This window comes from Temnothorax longispinosus, chromosome 3, assembly GCF_030848805.1.
Source record: "Temnothorax longispinosus isolate EJ_2023e chromosome 3, Tlon_JGU_v1, whole genome shotgun sequence".
Lineage (NCBI taxonomy): Eukaryota > Metazoa > Arthropoda > Insecta > Hymenoptera > Formicidae > Temnothorax > Temnothorax longispinosus.
Window position 1 is genome coordinate 21,586,665 of NC_092360.1, and position 21,626 is coordinate 21,608,290.

General features: G+C 33.3%; 2 protein-coding genes across 2 annotated transcripts in view; both read left to right on the top strand.

The window, feature by feature from the left end:
• The first annotated feature begins 294 nt into the window (after nt 1-294).
• Nucleotides 295-21,626, top strand: part of LOC139809989 (kelch-like protein 5) — a 53,062-nt gene continuing 31,730 nt past the window's right edge. Inside the window, exons 1-2 of the mRNA XM_071773326.1 lie at nt 295-340; nt 15,289-15,509. The gene's annotated coding sequence lies outside the window, so the exon portion shown is untranslated. The remainder of the gene's footprint in view (nt 341-15,288; nt 15,510-21,626) is intronic.
• Ktl (BTB/POZ domain-containing protein Ktl) lies at nt 3,105-9,801 on the top strand. The gene has a single exon (XM_071773337.1). The coding sequence runs from the start codon at nt 3,823-3,825 to the stop codon at nt 4,558-4,560; it is 738 nt and encodes a 245-aa protein (XP_071629438.1). The 5' UTR covers nt 3,105-3,822; the 3' UTR covers nt 4,561-9,801.

Genomic DNA, 21,626 nt, shown 5'->3' on the forward strand with positions numbered 1-21,626 from the left:
AGCGTTATTTATCACGTAGTACATCATGTCAATGCAAACATGTAACAGTGTCTTGCGACTGTAAGATTTCTTACAGATTGCTTTTATGTGAACGAGTTAATTGAAATGTGCAATAATGATAAGCGGCAATCGCGGTAATTATTTTTTGCACATCAGCATTATTTAATTAAATATATCTGTTTAGAAGACGAATAAAAAGTTTAAAACATGAGGAATAATTATTTTTTAAAATATTATCGACTGCAATATTTAATTTTGAACACTGCTTTAATTTGAATATATTTGTGTGTTATACAGATCAAGTGCTACAATTCCGCTGCTGTGTATCTCTCTCTTACCGGTGAGTATTAAAGTATTTTTTATTTCAATCTTCTGCGCGCGCGCTTGATAGCAATATGCAAATAAATGTGCATAAATAAGTAAGAGTATAAGCCTTTTTTATTCTTATTGACGTTTACCGTATTTTACTTAGTAATTTATTTCAGTTAATAATTAATTGAAATGTTCAATTTATTAGAAATTTTTTATCTGGTTTTATCTACACGCACGCATACATATGTGTAAATTGAATACTTTTTGGCATAAATCAATTTTTTGGTTCTGAAATTTGTCATATTTAAACGTTCGATTCTATTTAAAGAAACTAAATTTTGAAGCGAAAAATGTTTTTGCAAAGATAAATGTTTTTAGAATTGATAGTATATGTTAGATAGGTAATCGGCGTATCTTGGTTAGATAAAGGAAGTCTATCCTTAGCTAACTATCGCACTTGCATAGCCTTGACTGAGCAAAATAAAAGCTTGCGCGTTCTAGTTTGGTATTGAATTCAGTGCAGTCTTCTCTATGATGTCATCATAGCGCTTGCGCGGGTCATTTAATCTCTATGACGTCATTTTCTTAATAATATATTATTTAATATTAATATTATTTGTATCATAATTTATTTTATTCTTTAACGTTATGTTTATAAATTTTTACAAACTGTCACAGTCACAGTTCTAACTCTATTAAATGAATTTGTTGTGTGTATGTATACACACACACCGCAATGAATTTGATTTGGATGTATTTAACTTTGGACGCGAAGACATATAACGCTGAGTGTATAAATTTACGTCTACTCCAACTTTATTGCATTGCTTCTAATGCTTCTTTTAATTACAATTTAATCTACTTCGCAATCGAATTGTGCAAATTAATTACAGATAGAAAAGTATTGCCTTTCAGTAATTGATTTTATTTATTGAATGATAATTGTATGCCTTTGAATGAAAGGAAATCAAGCTATGAGAAGAATATTATATTCGTTTTCGTAAAAAAATTTTGAGATTGCTTTTGAAAGGATTTATTTCTTATCAGATCATGTGGCGAAATCGTAGATTGCATCGTAGATTTAGATTTTATATAAGTTCTTTTGAAAATTTATACTATCCAAGTGTAATATACACTTTAAGAAATAATATTTTTCCAAGAAAATACGATATTACGCAATAAAATAAAGTAGCGTAACAAAATAAGGATTTATGTTTTATATACAGTTTTATATTACAGTTTTATTACTCACTTACACGCGCGAGCAAGCACACACATACACTGCATGTGCGCAATTTTTCTAAGCTTTCTATCCGTTTACTTTTGATCTTGTTTGAGATAAACAAGTGCTACACGTTTGTGTATGAGAAAATTACAATTTTATAAGACAAATATAGTTTCTTAACGAATGTCTAGAATTACGAAAAAGTAAATGAACAAATATTAATTATGAATAATTATAATACTTTCCAAATTCTAATTTATAAATCATATATAGTTTTATATTTTATCTCGTAGAAATATATTTTTCCTGATACATGATCTATATAAAAATCTTTATTTTTTCTGCTATTTTTATTTTATTACGTAATATTATTACGTAATATTATACATTTTCTAAGAAACATATTATTTCTTAACAAATGTATATTACAAGATTGTATAAATTTATTGAAGAAAACTTATTATATCAAGTCAAAGATATTTACGATGCAAATTGTAAAAAATAAAAAATTGAATCTTAAAAAAGAACTTTGAAATCTTTTTATAAAAACGAATATAATACTCTTCTCATAGCCTGATTCTCTGTCGTCGCAAAAACAATGAGCCTGATTTTTTTTAATGCCATATATCAATTTCGAAAATTAAAACAGTTTGCAGTTTAGAAATTTTCAATATAACTAGATTAAACATGATTTACTTTTTGATAACTCATGAGCAATCGTGAGAGAAAAGTAAAAAAAATATATTTGTAATAGTACTTATTAATACATATTGTTCTATTCATTTGTAATTATTTACGTTTAAAAAACAAGACAATATTTTCTCTTTTTGATGTATAAAAAAAAAGGAAAATTAGGATCTGCAATCAATGTCGAATGAAAACCGTGTGTTCTTTAAAAAATTTTGTCTATTTGTAATCAATCTTGGAGAGTATCAACTAGACTAAAACGAGCATGCACTTATGTCAGCAATGTATAACTGTCTACGTGTGATAATTAATTGCTTTGCATATTGACATTGTTACGTGTTCAATATTTGCAGATATTGAACGGATGAGAGATACAGTGTAATATAAGCATACCTGTTATAATAGAACAATATCGAAATCTGCGAACGAGAGGATATCCGGTTTTTTTAGAGTGTACATTTTTCATCACACTTGTAGTTTGTGATTTCCTTCCGGAAAAAAAATATATATATACAATCACGAATCTCTCTCACGATTTGGGTGAGGTTCAAGCATCAGTAACTTGAGTCGCGTCAACTTGCTAGAGTATGACGGAATAAATCGGAGTAACCCAGATTACGGCAGAATTCGCGACGAAGGATACGCCGAAATATATGTCGGAACGAATCGCGGAGGATTTAGCTTGCGTAATCAGGATAGACAAACCAGAGTTAGTCAGGGTAGGCTGGAGATAAGCGCACCCTAGAGGAGTCCTGATCGTGACTAGCCTCGTCCGAGGGTGAGAATCGAATGGTTGACTCTTGGGGGGTGGTGCGCGCGCGTTGTCGCGCGATATCGGTGGCTGCGCGTTGACACGACGCGCGTACTCGCTGCGCCGGCAGCGCAGCATTACGTCCGCGTTACCCTCGCGACACGGAAGAGCGAGCGGAGCGGAGAGTGCGTCCTGACGCGCGCGCCAACCACTTAGGCGAGGAAGCGCGCATCAGCCAAGAGACCCGAGCGAGACAAGCTCCGGTCCTCGACGTCGCTCCGACGTGGGCGCAGTCGGTCGCTCCTCGCCGTTACGATCACTTCTGCGAGTACCGGATATTAATTCGTGTGCGAGTCGCGCGAATAAATAACGTGTATCGGAGCCGAGACCGGAATCCGATCAGCCCGGCTTTTCAACGAGCACCGCCGAAAACGTGTCATCACGTGCGTACACGACGAAGTTGGTCTTAGGAGCAGTCTGTTCTTCCTCATCGGTCAGAATCCCGAAGAGCGATCATCTTCCGCACTACCTAGTCTGTCGCGATCGACTCTGGGATTTCCTAGGTCGTCGACCTTGTGGTCTTCCTGCCTCTCATCGTCCTGCGCGAGTGTCGCGTAACGTTTCACCGAGCAAAGTGCAGTTCTGTGTCGTCTTTTGTCGCGTGATCCTTTGTCATCTTTAATCCTCCTGGGAATTTCTCAGCTGTGAGCCTTCCACTTGTGGTGTCTGATCGTTTCGTCGGCGTCGACGAGTAGTTTCGTCTGTCCACGCGACCAGCTGCTACCGTCTTTCTCTGTCGCTCTCTTTCTCTCTCTCACTCTCTCTCTTACGTCGCGCCAGTCGCAGCATGGGGGACCAGGAGCAACAGGAAACGATGCCGAGCGTGGTTGAGTTGAACGTGGGCGGCGTCTTCTACACCACTGCTTTGACTACGCTGACCCGCGAGAGCGATTCTCACTTGGCTGCGCTCTTCACTGGCAAATCCGCTGTGGAAAAGGATGCCAAGGGCAAATATTTTCTGGACCGCGACGGCGTGCTTTTCCGTTACGTATTGGACTTCCTGCGTAATCAGGCGCTCGTTTTACCCGAGGGCTTTCGCGAGCGTGAAAGGCTCAAACAGGAGGCAAACTTCTACGGCCTGCCCGGTTTAGAGAAGGCAATTTTGGAGAATTCCGGCGGACAAGCCGGCGGCGCGACTGGCAAACGCGCGCCAGGATACATCACCATCGGCTATCGGGGCAGCTTTGCCTTCGGTCGCGAGGGCCTAGCCGACGTCAAGTTCCGCAAGCTCTCGAGGATCCTCGTATGCGGCCGCGTGGCACTCTGCCGGGACGTCTTCGGCGAAACGCTGAACGAAAGTCGCGATCCCGACCACGGCATGTCCGATCGCTACACATCGCGCTTTTTCCTGAAGCACAGCGTCATCGAACAGGCCTTCGATATGCTGCAGGAGCAGGGCTTCCGACTAGCGGGTAGCTGCGGCTCCGGCACCGCCGGGAGCAACTCCGAGCAGCTAAAGCCTGGAGTGGATTCTGAGGAGAATCGTTGGAATCATTATAACGAGTTCGTCTTCGTGCGCGATTAAAAAGTTTCACGAGCGAGTGAGATGTACTTTGGCTAAGCATCGTTGACGGCTCGCATTTTGCAAAAGTACGCGTTTGCAGTTACCGCGTAAAAAAGGACTTCTTCGGTTATTTGAAGCGATTCAGGCGGAAGTGGAAACATTCGCGAAAACACGTGTGCCAAACGTGCGAGCGGATAACAAGATAAATACGGAACTCTCGTTTATAGCTTACTCCATGATATACATAATGAGGTCGATGTGCAAAATCAAGTTCAACAGGAACTTCGTACGACAGCATCGGACGAAACATCGTTCCTATAAGTAATTTCGTCTCGTAAGAAAATTTCCCGAAGTCACCGCTATCATCAATCAACGTTGACGTAAAAGGAATTTGGGACACTTCGACGTTCGAGAATATTAACATCATCAGCTTTCCGAAACATTATATTCTGGAATTTTTTTTTCCACTTTAATCGATTCTTTTACCGGAATGAGAAAATGGATAAGACACGACGAAGATAGATATCCGAGAACTGTCGCCTTTCAGAACCCTCGTCTAAAACATTGACAGCGCTGAAATAACGAGGAATTGGATTTTTGTATTAAGAAGAACCACGAACTCGTTGAGCGTGATCACGTTGGATCTACGAATACCATTTGCTTAATTTAAGATGTAACATAGAGAATTATGAGCGGCAAGTCAATGTCGAACTTAAAATTAGTCAACGTCGAAGATAATAATCCAGGGAACGTATAATATAACAGTCGTGTTGAAACCAAAGACGTTCCGTTAAATTCGTGATTGTATGTTATTTTATGTGTAACTTTATGTGTAGATATTCAACTGTAAATGAGTTTGATCCACAACTGTACAAAACAGAATCTAAAACTTTTCCGAATGCGGCGCGTTAGGATCTTCCGTAATCGAAACGCGCCGACGGCAGTAAGAAAATTGCCATTTCCGACAAAATCTGAGGTGCCCCTATCAGGGGCCGTTGCGAGGGAGAAACGTTTATTAAAAAGCAGTCTCGCGTGAATCCACGAGATGAAAGACGCCAATATCGGGCGTTTTTCATTGCCAGTGGACGCAAAGTAAGACGGTGAATGAAACGTGCGCAAGAAAAGCGGATCGGGGTGAAGGGATGATGTTGAAATATCTACGGGCGAAACGCGACTTGGCCACTTAAAGAGGTAACAATGTCAGATACGTCAGTGATAAATGTCGCTGGATGCAACGGGCGAGAAAATGTAAGGAAATATCGTAAATGCAAAATGGACTTGACGTGGAATACAAGTATCGGCTGCTATTTAAAATCAGATTGAACGAATGACGCAATAACGTTTGCGTGTGTGTTTTATTCGCGTATGACGCAAGAGGAAATTAAAGGTGATGAAAAATTTCAATTATCGTCTGATAACGAGACCATTATTTAAAGAAAGTCTCCGGTGCTAGTACGCCGAGTAGTTAGTACTGGTAAATGGTCGGGCCGAGTAGTCACTGCTAGATAACGGTCAGACCGAGTAGTTACTACTGATCGCTAGTCGGACCAAGTAGTTAGCGGTACGCTAGAATCGGATCTTTTCTTTAAGTAGAAAATACGCGGTGAAAGAACGGCGGGGAGAGTGATGTAGATATCGATATATCTATGCGTGAATTACCCTTTCTGTATAAATTCGGCTTAAATTAGGTGACTAGCACCATCCTCGAGATGGGCGGAGCGGCTTGTCGAATGCGTGTACTTACAACCCGACACGATGTCAAACGCGCTATTCGAAAGACGGAACGCCCGAATAAACGTGATCTCTTCTAATGATTTCTTGTCAGTGTTTTTTTTTTTAAATGAGTCTGAGTCAAATGCTTTTCTTTTTCGTTCTAAATTCTTTTCTCTGGAAAGCGGAACGTAAATATGGCAAGCAATTCATAACTTTCGATCTGTTGACTCGCGGAAATATCGGAACTCGGAACACGACGGAAAGCGAAATATTGTTATAAATTTACAGTTTCGAGTTTCTCGTCGTAAATCAGTGTATTTGTGAAAACATCTAGATAACCAAGATATCTTTTTCCTTCGTAATACAATTGTGTTTTACGGAATATACTTGAAAAAAGTTTTGAACAATTTTTCAAATAAAAACAGAGTTACAAATTATAAAGAGTCGGCCACTTTTATTATTTTTTTTATTATTTTTTTAAATATTTATTATCACAATTTTATTTCATACTAATACTTATTTATTGTTACTTTTAACGGATATTTTTTCGCATATTTTGAAGTTCAATTTATCTTACATGCTTTTTTAATTTTTTTATTATACTATACAATTAAAATATAAAGAAGCAGATTTTTATTTCAGACTTTCCAATTATTTCATGGTGAGATATTGTTTATTTATCTAGTTTTAACATTATTAATAATTGTTGGCATATTCAGAATGATGAAAGAATCGAAAAATTCATCGCGATTATAAACTTGTTGCAACAGGTTATCATGTAACAGACAATGTTTAGCGATTGTTCCGAAGAGTGCCGACGGCGCTGAACAGACGAGACAGGTATCGAGTTTCGCGTTAGCTGCTCGTTATCGTAGTATACGCGTAAAATGTCGAAGATTTTCTTAAAAATAACGGAGGTAATAAATCTCGTATCGTAGCAATGTCTCAGTCTCATATATCATTATCATTATGACACTTAATATGGCGATCGATGAATGTGTAGAATCACAATAGAGTTATCACAACTTTCAATGCACACATTTAACTTTTTGTAACTTGTTAGCAGAATCAAAATTATATATTCGCGAAAGATTTATTGCTACGAAAATCAAGACGAAAAATTTCACAGTTGGGTGCTTGCTCTTTATAATTTCGATATGCATTGCGGTAATCCGAAAAAAGAAAAGCAACTTTGGAGCGATGATGTGAATCATAATCGTTATTGTTGGTGCACGGTTCGCTGTTCGATGAACGCGACGCATCTGCATTCGCAATGAATTGATTTATAATGACGTTACATGTTCGGCTTGTTGTGCGAGTTATGCGTGTCAATGCGAGGTGTTATATGTAACTGAGAGTGGACATGATAGCCCAATGTGCACTCGAGAAAATTTAATTTGTCTATACTGCGTGGCCCGCCACCGAAACTTTTAATTTCTCGCAATTGTGACATTTCATGAAAACTGATGCTGGTTGCTAAAAATCTATAAGACGATGTCCCGTTCACTAACACTAAGAGAAAACGTTATTATTGCGCAACATAACTCAAGTGAAACGAGTGACGTTTTCCAAGTTTGTGTCTCGTGAGATATCAGCTTTCAGATATGATCTGCAATTAATCATGATTACGACGGTTGCGTTGAGCAACGCGTCAAATCTTGTTGGGAGCTTCTATTGATTAATGTGGAGCAGTGTGGCATCGTAATCGTTACGCGATTACAATTAGTAAATTGCCTACTTCCATTTACTCTGTACAAATAAAAGACATTCAGGTAAATCAAACTTGTAAGATAGTAGACGTTAATTGCACGACGTTAATGCAAAGAGTCTCACGTACGTAGGACGACTATAAACTTCGATTTGCTTTACAATGGTACAAATTTTAATCTTTACCAACGGATATGTGTCATTCAGACATTTGTGTTTTTTACGTATTAAAATTAATATTTGATACTTCTGGAATAATCATTTATTGAATTTCACGATTTTATTTGACGAAGTTCTATGTTAATTTACAACTAAATTAGTTGAACAGCATGTGCGAATATGTAAAATTGGGCCCAAATAAATATTCATGCGGTAAATTCAGCGCGTTGGAGTTATTAATTATTGATATCTCATTTCGAGTCTCCGCGGTTATTAAAATATCAATGACTGATTTTAGTCTACCATACGCGTTTATCTGTATAATGTCAAATAGAATTAAAATATATTTTCTGACCCTTTATTTCTCGGATATTTGGGACGATAAAAACGATTTCCATTCTGAAATATAGCAAAAAGACATGCAAACATTTTATATTTTATATTTTATATTTTATATTTTGTTTATTTAAATATTAATATATTGGATGTTTAGAATTATGAGAATATATATTTATAACTTTTTGTTTAATTATATTCTGGTTTTGACAAAATTTTTTAGTTTTAGGTGGAAACAAATGTTGTATAAAATGCACTTTTGTTGTAAGTTTTTAGAAGATATAAATTGTCTTTACACATCCGAGTGTACGCAGTATTGTTGATTTATTTGTAGCGATATATTATGTGTGCGTGGAGAACGATAGAGAATTGAGATTGATGATAAGATTCGTGATATAGAGGCTCTATTTCATAGATTAAAAGCAGTATTACGACTCGCTGCGAGAAAGAAAGCGAGTCACGAGCGAATAAATTTGACAGAACTCAATTTTTTGAGTTCCATCGAATTTTAAAGAATTCGAATTTCATCAAAATTTATTGATTAATAAAATCTTTGTTTAATATTATAACTTTTGATAACTGAGAAACAACTATCCTATCGAATATTCTCTTTACTCTTTTTCCAGTTCAAATCTTTGTTCTGTTTCAGAAAGTTCAATATTTGATGGAATTCGAATTTCGCGAAGTTTGATTAAATTTTCTCTTAGCTATTTTTAATCAAATAAGCTTCTTATGAACTCCACCAAACTTCTTTCTTTGATGTAAAGTTTCTGTAAGTATCGCTGAAGTTTAGAGTTTGGTGTTGGGATTCTAAATTTTATTTATAAGATATGATAGAAAACATAGGAACCGGTAGGAAAATAATGTAATTGACGATGTGATCGGATCATTTTTCAAATTATAACCATGATATACTGAAAGACATCTTTGCTATCTATAACGACAAAATGGTTTTGCTAAAGTATTTTTTTAAATCTAATTAGAAGACATCTTGACCAATTGAATTTAGAAATATATGAAATATCTTTATATATCATTTAAAATGCGTACTTAATACTTATATTTATTGATACAATCAGATGAAGGAACGAGTTTTTTTCGCGCGCATTGCGTGCGATTTGACATTTTTTGAGAAATAGTCCGACCAGAAATTGCAACGCGCATCGTGGAAACGTTTTGATTCCCATATTCGAGATTCAGAATTTATTAAAAAGGATCCAACGAGTAGAAACAAAACGGTGTTAGGTATAGCGTGTAAGACTGCGACGATATAAAATTATTGTACATGTATATATACATATGTCTAAGTAAAAAGAAGAGAAATAAAAGATTGAGATGATACGAGAATGAGCCTGATTAAAATGATTCTTCATCCATGTTTTTTCGTGACTTTTGATATTTTCCGGTCTTCAGATTAAGCTCTCGTCACTGCTTTTTCTTTTTAAATTCAGGTCAGGCAAACAGGAACAAAAAGTTACACGTAATATACAATTATGTAAATGTTTCAAAAGGTAAATCACGGTTGAATTTATAAAGCATAGTTAACATGCAGTAAATTATGTTTTTAAATTATTTCTCTAATGGAGACCGATGTTAAATTTTTAAAATGTCATAGTTAAAATTTCTTTACTATGTGTACTTTGATTTTCTACAACTCGATTTTTTTTTTTTTTAAAGATGTTACATTTTCCTGTTTTTAATATTGGGTCGTAGTGTTTAGAATATGTCTTAATTATTTAAATCATAATCAACTTGAAATATTTGATTCTAAATAATATACAGCAAACATGAAAAAATTTATAAAATTTTAAACAGGAAAGATATGTGTTTTTTAATGAAATGCTTTTATAATATTAATAGCACTTCAAAGTAGTTTTTCAACCATATAGGTATATGAATTAGAGGAATGAATTATTACTGAAATTATAGGTATAGGTATAATCCATGAGATAAAAAAAATTAGTTGCTTGGGATTAAAACCTAAAAATTGAGATAATTAATTTACCTTCATAATCATGCTTTTTAATATGAAAAATATAGAATATTGTATACAATTTCCATTCTTTACGGAAAATTTAAATGCGTGGTTGTAACTTGTTTTTAATACAGATTTAATACAGATTTTTGATACTTGTAGTTGAAACCATTTATTATATGCTTTATGCATTTGGCGATATCCAGTCGAATTGAATAATAAATAAAACTAAAAATATGTTGGGTTACTTTTTAAGATAATCCCCAAATCTGCAATGAAATGCGTGTGAAAGAAATACATGTTTTCTATCTTGAGTTAGAATATAATTGAAATTTATTGAAATCCAACAGAAACTGTAGCGAACGTTTCCCTTTAAGCTTTCCATTATGGAGAGAAGTAATGATATTACTTCAAAGTAGTTTTTCAACCATATAGGTATATGAATTAGAGGAGTGAATAATTTTTATATTACTGAAATTATAGGTATAATCTATGAAATAAAAAAATTAGTTGCTTGGGATTAAAACCTAAAAATTGAGATAATTACTTTACCTTTCGATAATAAAAGAGTTAACCATGCACACACACACACACACACACACACACATATTCACACGTACGTATATAATCTCTAATCTGTAGTAACACTGTACGTCCTATATATTTTTCTAAAGCGATAAGAAATTAATTTTTACAAAATTAATTATAAATCTCGTTTTTTGAGATAGATTAGAATAGATTAGAATTCTTCAAATTTGAATGTCATTGAGAGACAAATAAATTCAATTTATAAATCTCGCGCGTATTTGAGAGCCAAAAGGTAGGGCTAATATAAGGTTACTCTTCCACAATATAACATTCTTATTATTCTCTTTGAGACTTCTGATGGGGAATATATAAACTTTTATTAAGTCTGACGGGAATATCGGAAAAAAATCATAATGGCTGCACGCAACATCAAATTAATCGCAGCAAGAAGGGATCGTTCCGCCGCCAAACGGGAGAAGGAAGAGCCGATTCTCCTTGTACGATAGTTCTCCTGTCGAAGAGGAGATTGCGCGTTAACGAACGAAGCGCCCGCGCCGGAAGGTGGTGGATGCAAACTCGATTGCCTGTTTGAATGAACTGTCACACTTACACGGAAGCGAACGCCCAGCTCGTTGGATATAGCGAGACTGCGTTGCACAGGGGAGCAATCTGTTGCTGAGTTTTCATCCGTCAGCGAGAAAGAGAGAAGAAAAAGAGGAAAGGAATGAGAAAGAAAGAATACGCGTCATCAGCGAGACGTAAGAAAAATTGAGTTTCTTTTTGACAACGCTTCATCATCGCGTGGTTGAAAATGCGAATAATAGGACATTGTTTACTTTCGCTGTTATCGTTTCTCTTTGAAGCTTCTGATGATGTAAATATGTAAAATTTTATGAAGAAAATTATTTTTCTTGTGAAAGATAATATTACCACTTATGTACAGCTAAAGAGAGCTTGAGAAAAGTGCTTTACGTATATACTCTTCATATACTTTAATGATTTTAATGGGAACAAGGAAGACTTTATGCTATTTTTCTTTTAGAATCGTTTATGAGATATTTCAGATAGAAACAGATAAATTTCAGATAGAAACATATAAATTTTGCAAATAATACCTAATGAAAAAAATTAGTTAAAATAATAAGAAAAGAAACTCGCTAAAATTAAAAGCAAATTGAGAATATATACATTTCGGTCAGAACTTAATTTTTTTCCATTTAATTTGAAATTAGATTAGTAATAAATTAATTAGTAATAATTAAAAATAAATATATTTATATATCAATACGTGTTGATTTTTTTCGAAACTTGTGAACTCCAGTGTGGCTTACACGTATGCAAAAAATAAATGTGGCCTGCGAAAGTTAAAAAAAATAGTATTAAATGTTCATAATATTACTCATTAAATAATACATTTAATAATATTTAATAATATTGATTAATATTATAACAAGTATAATATTACCAAATGGATATGTATTATATTTTTAAAATAGTCTTTTTAAGTGTAAGTATTAAAAAATAATAAAAAAATATATATATTGGTTAGATATAGGTGGGTTAAAAAGCGACCAAGAGGAGTCTTCCATTAGAAAATTTCGTTGAGGGCGTTTCTCTTTATCGCGAGATTTTGCCCATAACGTTAGTCTGGCAGGAAATATCGATTATTGGTTAGGTATCTCTCTTTTTCGCGTGCAATCTATAAATATTGTATGGGTTCTAAAAGTGTCTGTTCATTCTCGCGAAAATATGTGCTGGGGTATCTCGATGTATGCACGATGCAGGGTAGAATTTTAGGATTAATATGTTTTTAAAAAAGGTTACCGTTATATATAAAATGCGTCTAGTAAAATAATAATTTTTTTGGTGTATGAATTTTCTTATTAAAATTGCATTGTTGTAACATATTGATTTCATAAAATGCAAGTAAATATTCTTATATTTTAAAAATGTTATTGCAAGACAAAAAAATACAAATATAATTGAGAAATATATTTAAGAAACGTAGAATATAGGATAAACTCGGGTAAAATGGCCATAGAGGAAAGATGGCCAACCTATGTTCTTTCAATCTAGCTCGCTATGAAACATCGAATGAACATGAGTTGGCCATCTTTCCTGTATGGCCATCTTACCCGAGAGAGTTTACCCTATATTATATTTTAATTTATTTTATCCAAATTATATATGAAAGAAAAACATTTAGAAGAGAACTGTTATAGATTCGAGAATCAAATATTTTGTAACTTTGTAAGATAGGACTGTAAAAATATTAGATAATAACATTCGATGAACTTAAATTTCCGCACTATTATTTTCGAAAATTTTTATCACAAGTTTTATATATACATATGTATATATGTATACACACATGTTTATAAATAAAAATCGGCTAATCTACTGAATGCTGCACTCAGGCATTTTTTGGCTAAAAGAAAATTTGGCACTGATGCAAGCAGTAAAAAGAGAAGCGCAACAGAATGCAACGTAGTGACGTGCATTGCGTGAATATATGCTTTTTTTCAATATAAGATATTTGTTTAACTCGTATTTACTTATATAACCTTCCACTAAACTTCCTCCTCGATTTCATTGAGTTTTCTTAGCAAAGTGCATATCTTAAGCGTTTCCTTGGTTTCTTCAAGTATCAAATTATGTACATATAGAAAGTCGATTCTGCCAATATTAGTTAATAATTGGGACATATTATTTGTACATTATGAATTCACGGTTTGTCATGTCATATCATTATCGAGACATGTATTGTAACAAGTATACATAATTTATATTAATTATACAAATTGTGCATAATTACTGATAACAATGCACATTATGTAATTTATCTATATCTTGCATAATTGTTATATTACGGATTTATTCAAAAATATTATACAACAATATAAAAAGTAAAAACTTTAAAAATTATAAATATCTATATTCATATATATATATATATATATATATATACACACACATGAAACAATAGATAAATTATTATTATTGATTTTGCTACATTACGTTTTCTATTCTTAATACTATGTTTACGCATGTGATATTTATTATATGATATTTATCCGACAGATGCATGCCAGAGACAGCAAGTAAAAAAGTAGCATAAACGCAAACAAAAGAATTTCTATCGGGTATTATATTACAATGAAAGAACGCTAATGAGAAATGTCATGCGATAAATGTCAGGTCTAAATTTAGTTTCAGACGGAAACGAGTATTTTTAAGTGAAAAGTGGGCGATTTGTGCAAATCGCAAAATGTATTAAGTTGTATAGATATATGTAATGTTTTTGTCAAGGGTGAAAAATCTTTAATTTGACCTTCATCTAAAAGTGTGTACCAATAGAAATTAAAACAAAAAAATACCGAGTCCAAAACAAGCAAACCGCAAACTCAGTGTCAAATAAAAACCTTGATAGCTCGCTGATTAAATATTTTCGTTTCCAACAGCAGATTGCTGTTTCGTGTATTGGCTTTATTGCGTGATGAAAGTAAATCAATAAATACTTTGAATGATGAATAAAGTGTCGAGCACAAGAAGTAGTGCGTGTCAGTTAACGTAGTGATTGTAATCAATCGCGTTTCTTCGACATCCGTAATCTGTTGGTCAATTTTATACGGTTGGACGTATTGTTATATTGCAATTCAGAGCTGCGTGAATAAAAATTGTAGATAATTATTAATTATTTCGTCATATTATAGAAAATTTTTTTATTTCACAGAAATAATAGCTCTTACACAGTGTCATATTTTTTGTGATATATTGGAATTTAGCTCCCGTTTTTGTTAAGATAAAAAATGAAACGTAGAAGTAATATAAATCTGTCTAGAACCTTAGTATACATATATTTTATATTTAAAACTATTTTACTTTTGATGTTAGGTAAAGTATCTTCTAAATAATTTTAATCCTCTTCAGGTTTTTTAGATTTATGCAACTAAAATGTAAAAACACAAACAAATGTAAAAATTTAACAAATAATTATAAACTTCGACAATATACAAAGAACAATGAAAGGTTTAAATGAATAAATAAAGCACAAGCGCGCTAAAAGGATTACATGAAAAATATTTGACGGTTAAAACCTGAATGCACCAGTTACAGCCTTTTTCCAGGTTGCTTTGTATTCAGCCCTTCGCTTCGTCGGTTTATCAATTTTTCGGGCCATTTGTCGCGTCGTTCTAGTGCAAATAAAGCGACGGCGACGGACGCTCCCGTATATAAAGCCGCCCGTTTATTCGAATTTCCATTTACCGCGCATATTATCATTGCCGTACAAATTTTCTCCGATTAACTCGTAATTATCTCTCTCGACCTAGGTCCCTGCCGTTCATTCCCCTGCGTCCCTCGTCCTCGCATCGATCGAATCGGATAATTATAACACTGCGGCCGGTGCTGCGGTTCGAAGGACGACGACGATGACGACGGCGATGAGGAGTGGTGTGGCGGCCGGAGTGAGAATTTCAATCTCGTGCTCGTTGGCGAATTTCGGATACTCGAGGTGCCAGCAATTTCCCCCGACGACAAATACAATTTCCAGGTAGGTACTCGCATTGAATACTGTTTACGTGGGGTTACGAGAACCCACGGGGTCATCTTGTGGAAACTATTAATGAAGCTGCGGGAGAACATTCATCCTGGCACGTATGTGTCGATGTTCTCTCTCTCTCTCTTTGTATTTCTGTCTGTCTGTCTGTCTGTCTTTCTTTATCTCACCTTCTTTTTTTCTCTATCTCTCCCTCTCTTTATTTTTTTTCTTGTTTTAGAATACATATTTTAAACATTTTAAATATGTAATATATCATTATGTAATATTATTTTTAATAGAATATGTTTTGGAAGTTTGGATAATATTATAACTGGTAAAGAAACACGTGCTTTTATTCGGGTCTTTATAAAATTCGAAGAGTTCTACTTATATGTATATAAGTAGTTCGTTCAACTTTACCAACAATATATTGCTCTTGAGATTTGAAAATTATTTTTTGAAACGTCGATAAGTGTAATTTCTTACTTAAATAGGTTTCTAAGTTATATTGAAGTTGTTTGACAGTGTGTTGTGGAACGAAAAAAATCTGAAAATTTAGTAGTTGTCAAGAAAGCGAATTTCTTCCAGTTTTAGATTAAATCAACGTTATAGCATTTCACAAAGCTTTGAAGCCATTAAAGTTCAATGGAAGTGCTAAAGAAACCCGTTTTGTGTTTTGAGTTATTTTAGTTTAATATAATAAGATGTAATATATATGCTTGTCCCCGTTTATGTTAAAAATAAAGAAGATAGGAGAAGAGAATGTATTGCGGGAAATCTGTTGGAAAATATTTGAATGTAATTTCAAACACGTAAGGCGCGCTTATGATCCTCTAAAGATAATAAACGATGCTCATCAGGTGCGATATAATAGCGATATATCTGCATAATGGTATTTGGATACACGGGCTATTTGATTCATATTAGCAAGACATGACTTCCCCAGGGAGAGCAAATTTGTATTTAATTAGACGACGATTAATAAGCGCGTCGTGTCGATGGAAGGTCTTTCGAAGGCAATTTTAGAGATTACGAGAAAATTAAACACAATTCAAATAATGTCCTTGTGCCGGATTTATCATATCGCGCGCTCCTATATACGTATTCTTCATATATATATTAGTCCGCCTCGCATTAATAACTCCCCCGCGCGGATAAGCGGATGTCAGAGAGAGATAATTTCCAAGTAGAACGCCCAGGAGAAAACAGATTTGCGACTAATTTTAGAGTACAAGTATAATCGGACTAAAATCAGACTTGATAACAAAATCCTTATCACGGAAATGAGAAATATGTTTTTTCCTAAGAAACATAGCAATGACGATTAAGTTTTAGATTTATTTCATACCTTTTTTTTTTATCGCATAAAATCTTTTTGATAATAAATTTTTTCAGATAACATTACATATTGGAAAAGATAAAATTATTTTAACAATTTTTTTTTAAGTTATTGTGTCAAAATAATAAGCTTACTACTTGTATTTGCTTGATATTATAAATTATGTGGAATATGTAACAGTTTGGAATTTTTCCAAACATTTTCTATATTTGAATATTTTTCATTGTAAAGCTTAATGCAAGCCAATTTTATTCTAAAGCCAAATGACAAACTTTGATCATGATTTTGTTTGATCTTGCAAATTATACGAAATATGTAACAATTTAGAATTTTTCTGAAAATCCTGTATTTGAATAGTTTTTATTGTAAAGGTTAATGCAAGCCATTTTTTTCATTGTAAAGCCAAATGACAAATTTTGAGCATGATATCTTGCTTGATTTTGCAATGCGAAATATGTATATAGGCTTAGAATCTTTCTGAAAATCTTGCATTTGAATATTTTTTATTGTAAGGCCTAATGCAAGATATGAAATTTGAGAGAATGAAAATTGACTGTACAAATTGCTTCTTGAATTTCGCTGCATGGACAAATATCGATATCTAACGTATATGTATGTACCTCTGAAATCACTCTATTCGAATATCTCCGTCATAAGGGATGATCGCTCTATCGCGATGTGCGCGTAATGGTATTTCGCATTCGAGAGTCGTTGGATGCGGATTCCGCGGACGTCAACGACGTCGCTCACGACGACCGCATTTCCTCGGTAAGTAATCGGGATTGAGTTACGACAGTTACGTCATTGCGTTAGCAATCGTGAGTAGCCACGAGTGATCCCGGGAAATCTCTAATGAACTGGAAACAATTAAAAAACTTTTCCTTTTGAGGCATTTGTTTTGCTCGTCTTTAGACGTCAGGATGAATTTTTTCTTCATCTTTTACGGCATTGTTCATTCACGTCTCTTTGCAATTAGTTCTTAATTCTAACAATATTCAAGTGTTTTTATAACAGAGCAAGTCCTAACTTTTCTTAATTCGTTTTTGGCTTGATAGTTTATACAAGAATATTTGTGTTATAAATGAAAAATTATTATATTACATTGAAAATAATCACATTATCATTATTTCCCACATATATAAAAGAACGTTTTAATATATTACATAGAAATGGGTGAAAAAGCAGATATATCTTCTAATGTTAACGTAGAATCAACAGTTTAGAAAAGTATATAGAGACTTGCTTAGATAAAATTGAGCACTGCTTAAGATAAATACACGGTAATTGCATTTAGAACTTGAATGTTGACTCAACATTCTGAACATTATGTTACTTTGGTTGTACATAATATATTTATTAATCAATCAAGCTCATTAAATTTAGAATTAGGCACTCACTGTTTAGTTAAATATGCAGCAAATAAATAAAAACGTATTTTTGCAAAGAATTGTGTAAAAATAAGCTTTAAAAACATTATTGCTAATTTAATCAGGATATAATGCAAAATGCAATATTATTGAGCGCAGTGTTTGACGAATGCAATGAATTTCATCATAGCACTCATCGGGTGTTATAAACTAACAAATTATTTCTAGATAAAAAACATATATAGATATAATAAGATTTTTTGACGAATATTTTAGAAATAATTATAATTTATGAATAAATGCCTGACTGCCACTATTAGATCACAGATAAATTGCGCATTTCTGGTAGATTGCTCTCGAAGGTTAATTAGATTAATAGTTTTCGATCAGATTAATAGTTTTCTCATTTAAGTTAATATCATCAACAAATATTCTCAAAAGCCAAATTTTAAGTCAAACAATCAGTTTGAATGATATTTCCTCATATAATATTAGCTCATAACTAAAAAAATGTTAATGATCTATTGTTAATGATCTGTTGTTAATGATCAATTGTTCTGTTTCTCTTTTTCTATCTCTCTCTCTCTCTTTAACTTATATATTTATCTTATTAGAATGAAATAAAAAAAGAGGAGAACATATATTCTTTGAATTTGTGTCGAAAACTATTTTCTGTACTGTAAAAAGTAGGTAAAACTATTTCTCTACAGTGAAAGAAAGAAAAATAAAGATACGGGATATACGAATATCCTGATCATAAGATCGTAAGACAAACTGATCTGATAGGGGACATTCGATCACAGTTCAAGATCGATACAAATGTATCGTAATCGTATTTAGGATTCGCAGATCTGTCTGGTTCGATTGGTCGAACCGAACTGAATGCTCTCGTAGTTTGATCAATACAAGTAGCGCGCAGGCGTTCTCGGCATGGCAAATGGAAACACGAGGTTCTCTCCTTTTCCTATTCACGTCTGATCAGAAACAGCTATAGACGGTAAGAAATGTGTACCGGGGAAAACGTGTAAGAAGATACATAGCTGAAATACAGTTGATTTTTTCTTGCCACAGCACACTTCAATCGGCTATTATCGAGAGAAGAAAGAAATAATCTGCAAATTAAAAACATATACTTTTTCGTTCTCAACATACAAGTTAATTGTTTTAAGAATAATTTAAAATTTGTTTTACCATCAAGAGTGGTAAAGAAATTATTGCAAATTAATTTTTTGGATATAAGAATTATATTTGTCTAAAATTAAAATACGATAGAAAACCCATTCTTAAGTAACTTTATTATCCCTTTTGATAGAAGGGTTAAATTGAAAGATAGGATATTGTCGATATATCTGAGAAATGAAGGAATGACGTATTTGTCAAATGCACTTATCAATTGGGCCAATCATATTGGTGTCAGCGAGGAAACCCCCAATCACGACATTTCAAGATGATAAACCTTCTCTCATCATTGAGACTACGATTGATTTACGATGTCCTCGGGATATCAATTACCGGCTTGAGATAACATTTTGTTTTGTCAATGTTCCTCCCACACAGCTATAACCGTCGTGCAAATTTTCCGCTTCGTCTCGTCGATATCGCGTATTACGTTTACTCAGTCCCACGAGAAATGATACAAACAGAATTTCTCGATGGCACAACTCATAAATCCCCAATCGTATCTTTTACCATAAATTTTATTATTAGGAAACGTATTTTGGGGATCGTATCGTTGTTCGTGAGATGATGGTAATGGAGAGGGGTATGGTTGGATAGATGTATGATGTATGTGTGCGGTCTGTTGACACACATATAATAAATGTTTATATAAATTATTTTCAATTTTATCAGATTATAATTGTATCAGATTATAATTATACATATTTTATTTGCGATCTCTTAATTGTAATGACAGATTCTTCTTCTCCGACTAACTTGAAATCGACTTTCTTTCAGCAAAAATATTGAAAAAAATTAATATTTTTTTTAATTTTTTAATTTTTGATATTGCATATTCTCTTTTGTGATTAGATTTAACAATTATTATTCTATTAAAGTACAATTTCAAAGTAATTTTATCTATTTTGAAGTAATTTAAAAATATGATTTTGTTATCTATTTGTGCCTCCGACATTTAAGAAGCTTTTCTTGCAATTTGTAACGTACAATCAGAAAAACTGTTAGTACTTTCGTTAAGAAAAAAAAATTTGACTTTTTAATGACATAATTTAAAATTCTTATTAAAATTAAAATCGAGTTGTGTAAATTAAATATGCTAATAAGCACGTTTATCGTGACGCATATATTTTGATGGTTTCTTTCTCTATATTATCTTTTATTTTACTCCGTACTTTCGTGTATTTCGATTTGTAAAATATATAAGAATCTACAAATCACTCACGTGGCGTCAAAGTAACGGTTATTTCCCGTGTTATGTTATCTCAAACAAACGTATTTCGGCGCGATCAAGCGTACAAAGTTTAATCTCGCGTTATTCGTTCTCCACGCTGTTGACCCTTTGGGTAATCCTGCGCTCTGCTGAAACGGGTTTGAAAGGACTAGCTTCGATCTCGGAGTAACAGAAATTTCAGGATATTTACCCATCCGGTGTCTCGATTGCTTTTCGATATTAAAACTTCAGTTTATACGAGCAATCCGGAAAGCTGTATTGATTTTGAGAATATGTATATTAAAAAGAAATTTAATATATATATATACATACAACATGAACAAATATTTACATATAATGTCCTAGATTTCCTGTACCATGTTTATTTATTAAAACGTTCAAAAATTGATTTTACATTTTGTTGATCAATTTAAATTTATTTGTAATATCCGGATATTAATAGTTTTTGAGTTCTCTCTAGATTTTTGAAAATCGAGAAATTTTTATGAATTAAGCTTTAAAATGACGAATAATAAAATGCTATGTATCTTTAAATATGTAGATTACATGTACGAAATGATGAATTAATTTGAGATTTTATAACTATAAATATATTTGTTTTAAATACCTATTGAAATGCAGAGAAAGATGTTTTATATTTCGAATTTTCGCCGGGAAGTTGAGCTTAGATTAGTCAAAGAATCTCGTGAATCATGAATATAAAATTATGTAATGCTCGCTGCATTTCTTACTCCGCTTTGTTGAATTTAATAATTCATTCACTTAGAACGTTACATACATATAATTTTAACGATGTAATTTTGCAGCTATTCCGGTGTACTTTTAATCGGCTTAATTTGTACTCCACAGAGATTTTGATTAAAGCTAATCGTATCGCGAATGCTTTCGCAGTTAAATCGATCGTAATTGAGAATTCAATAAATTTGTGTAATGTGCAAAGGCACCTGATTTACCTTTGCGCTTTATAGTAATTAGAAACATTTTATTGGTGTCCACCATTTGACTACTTCGCG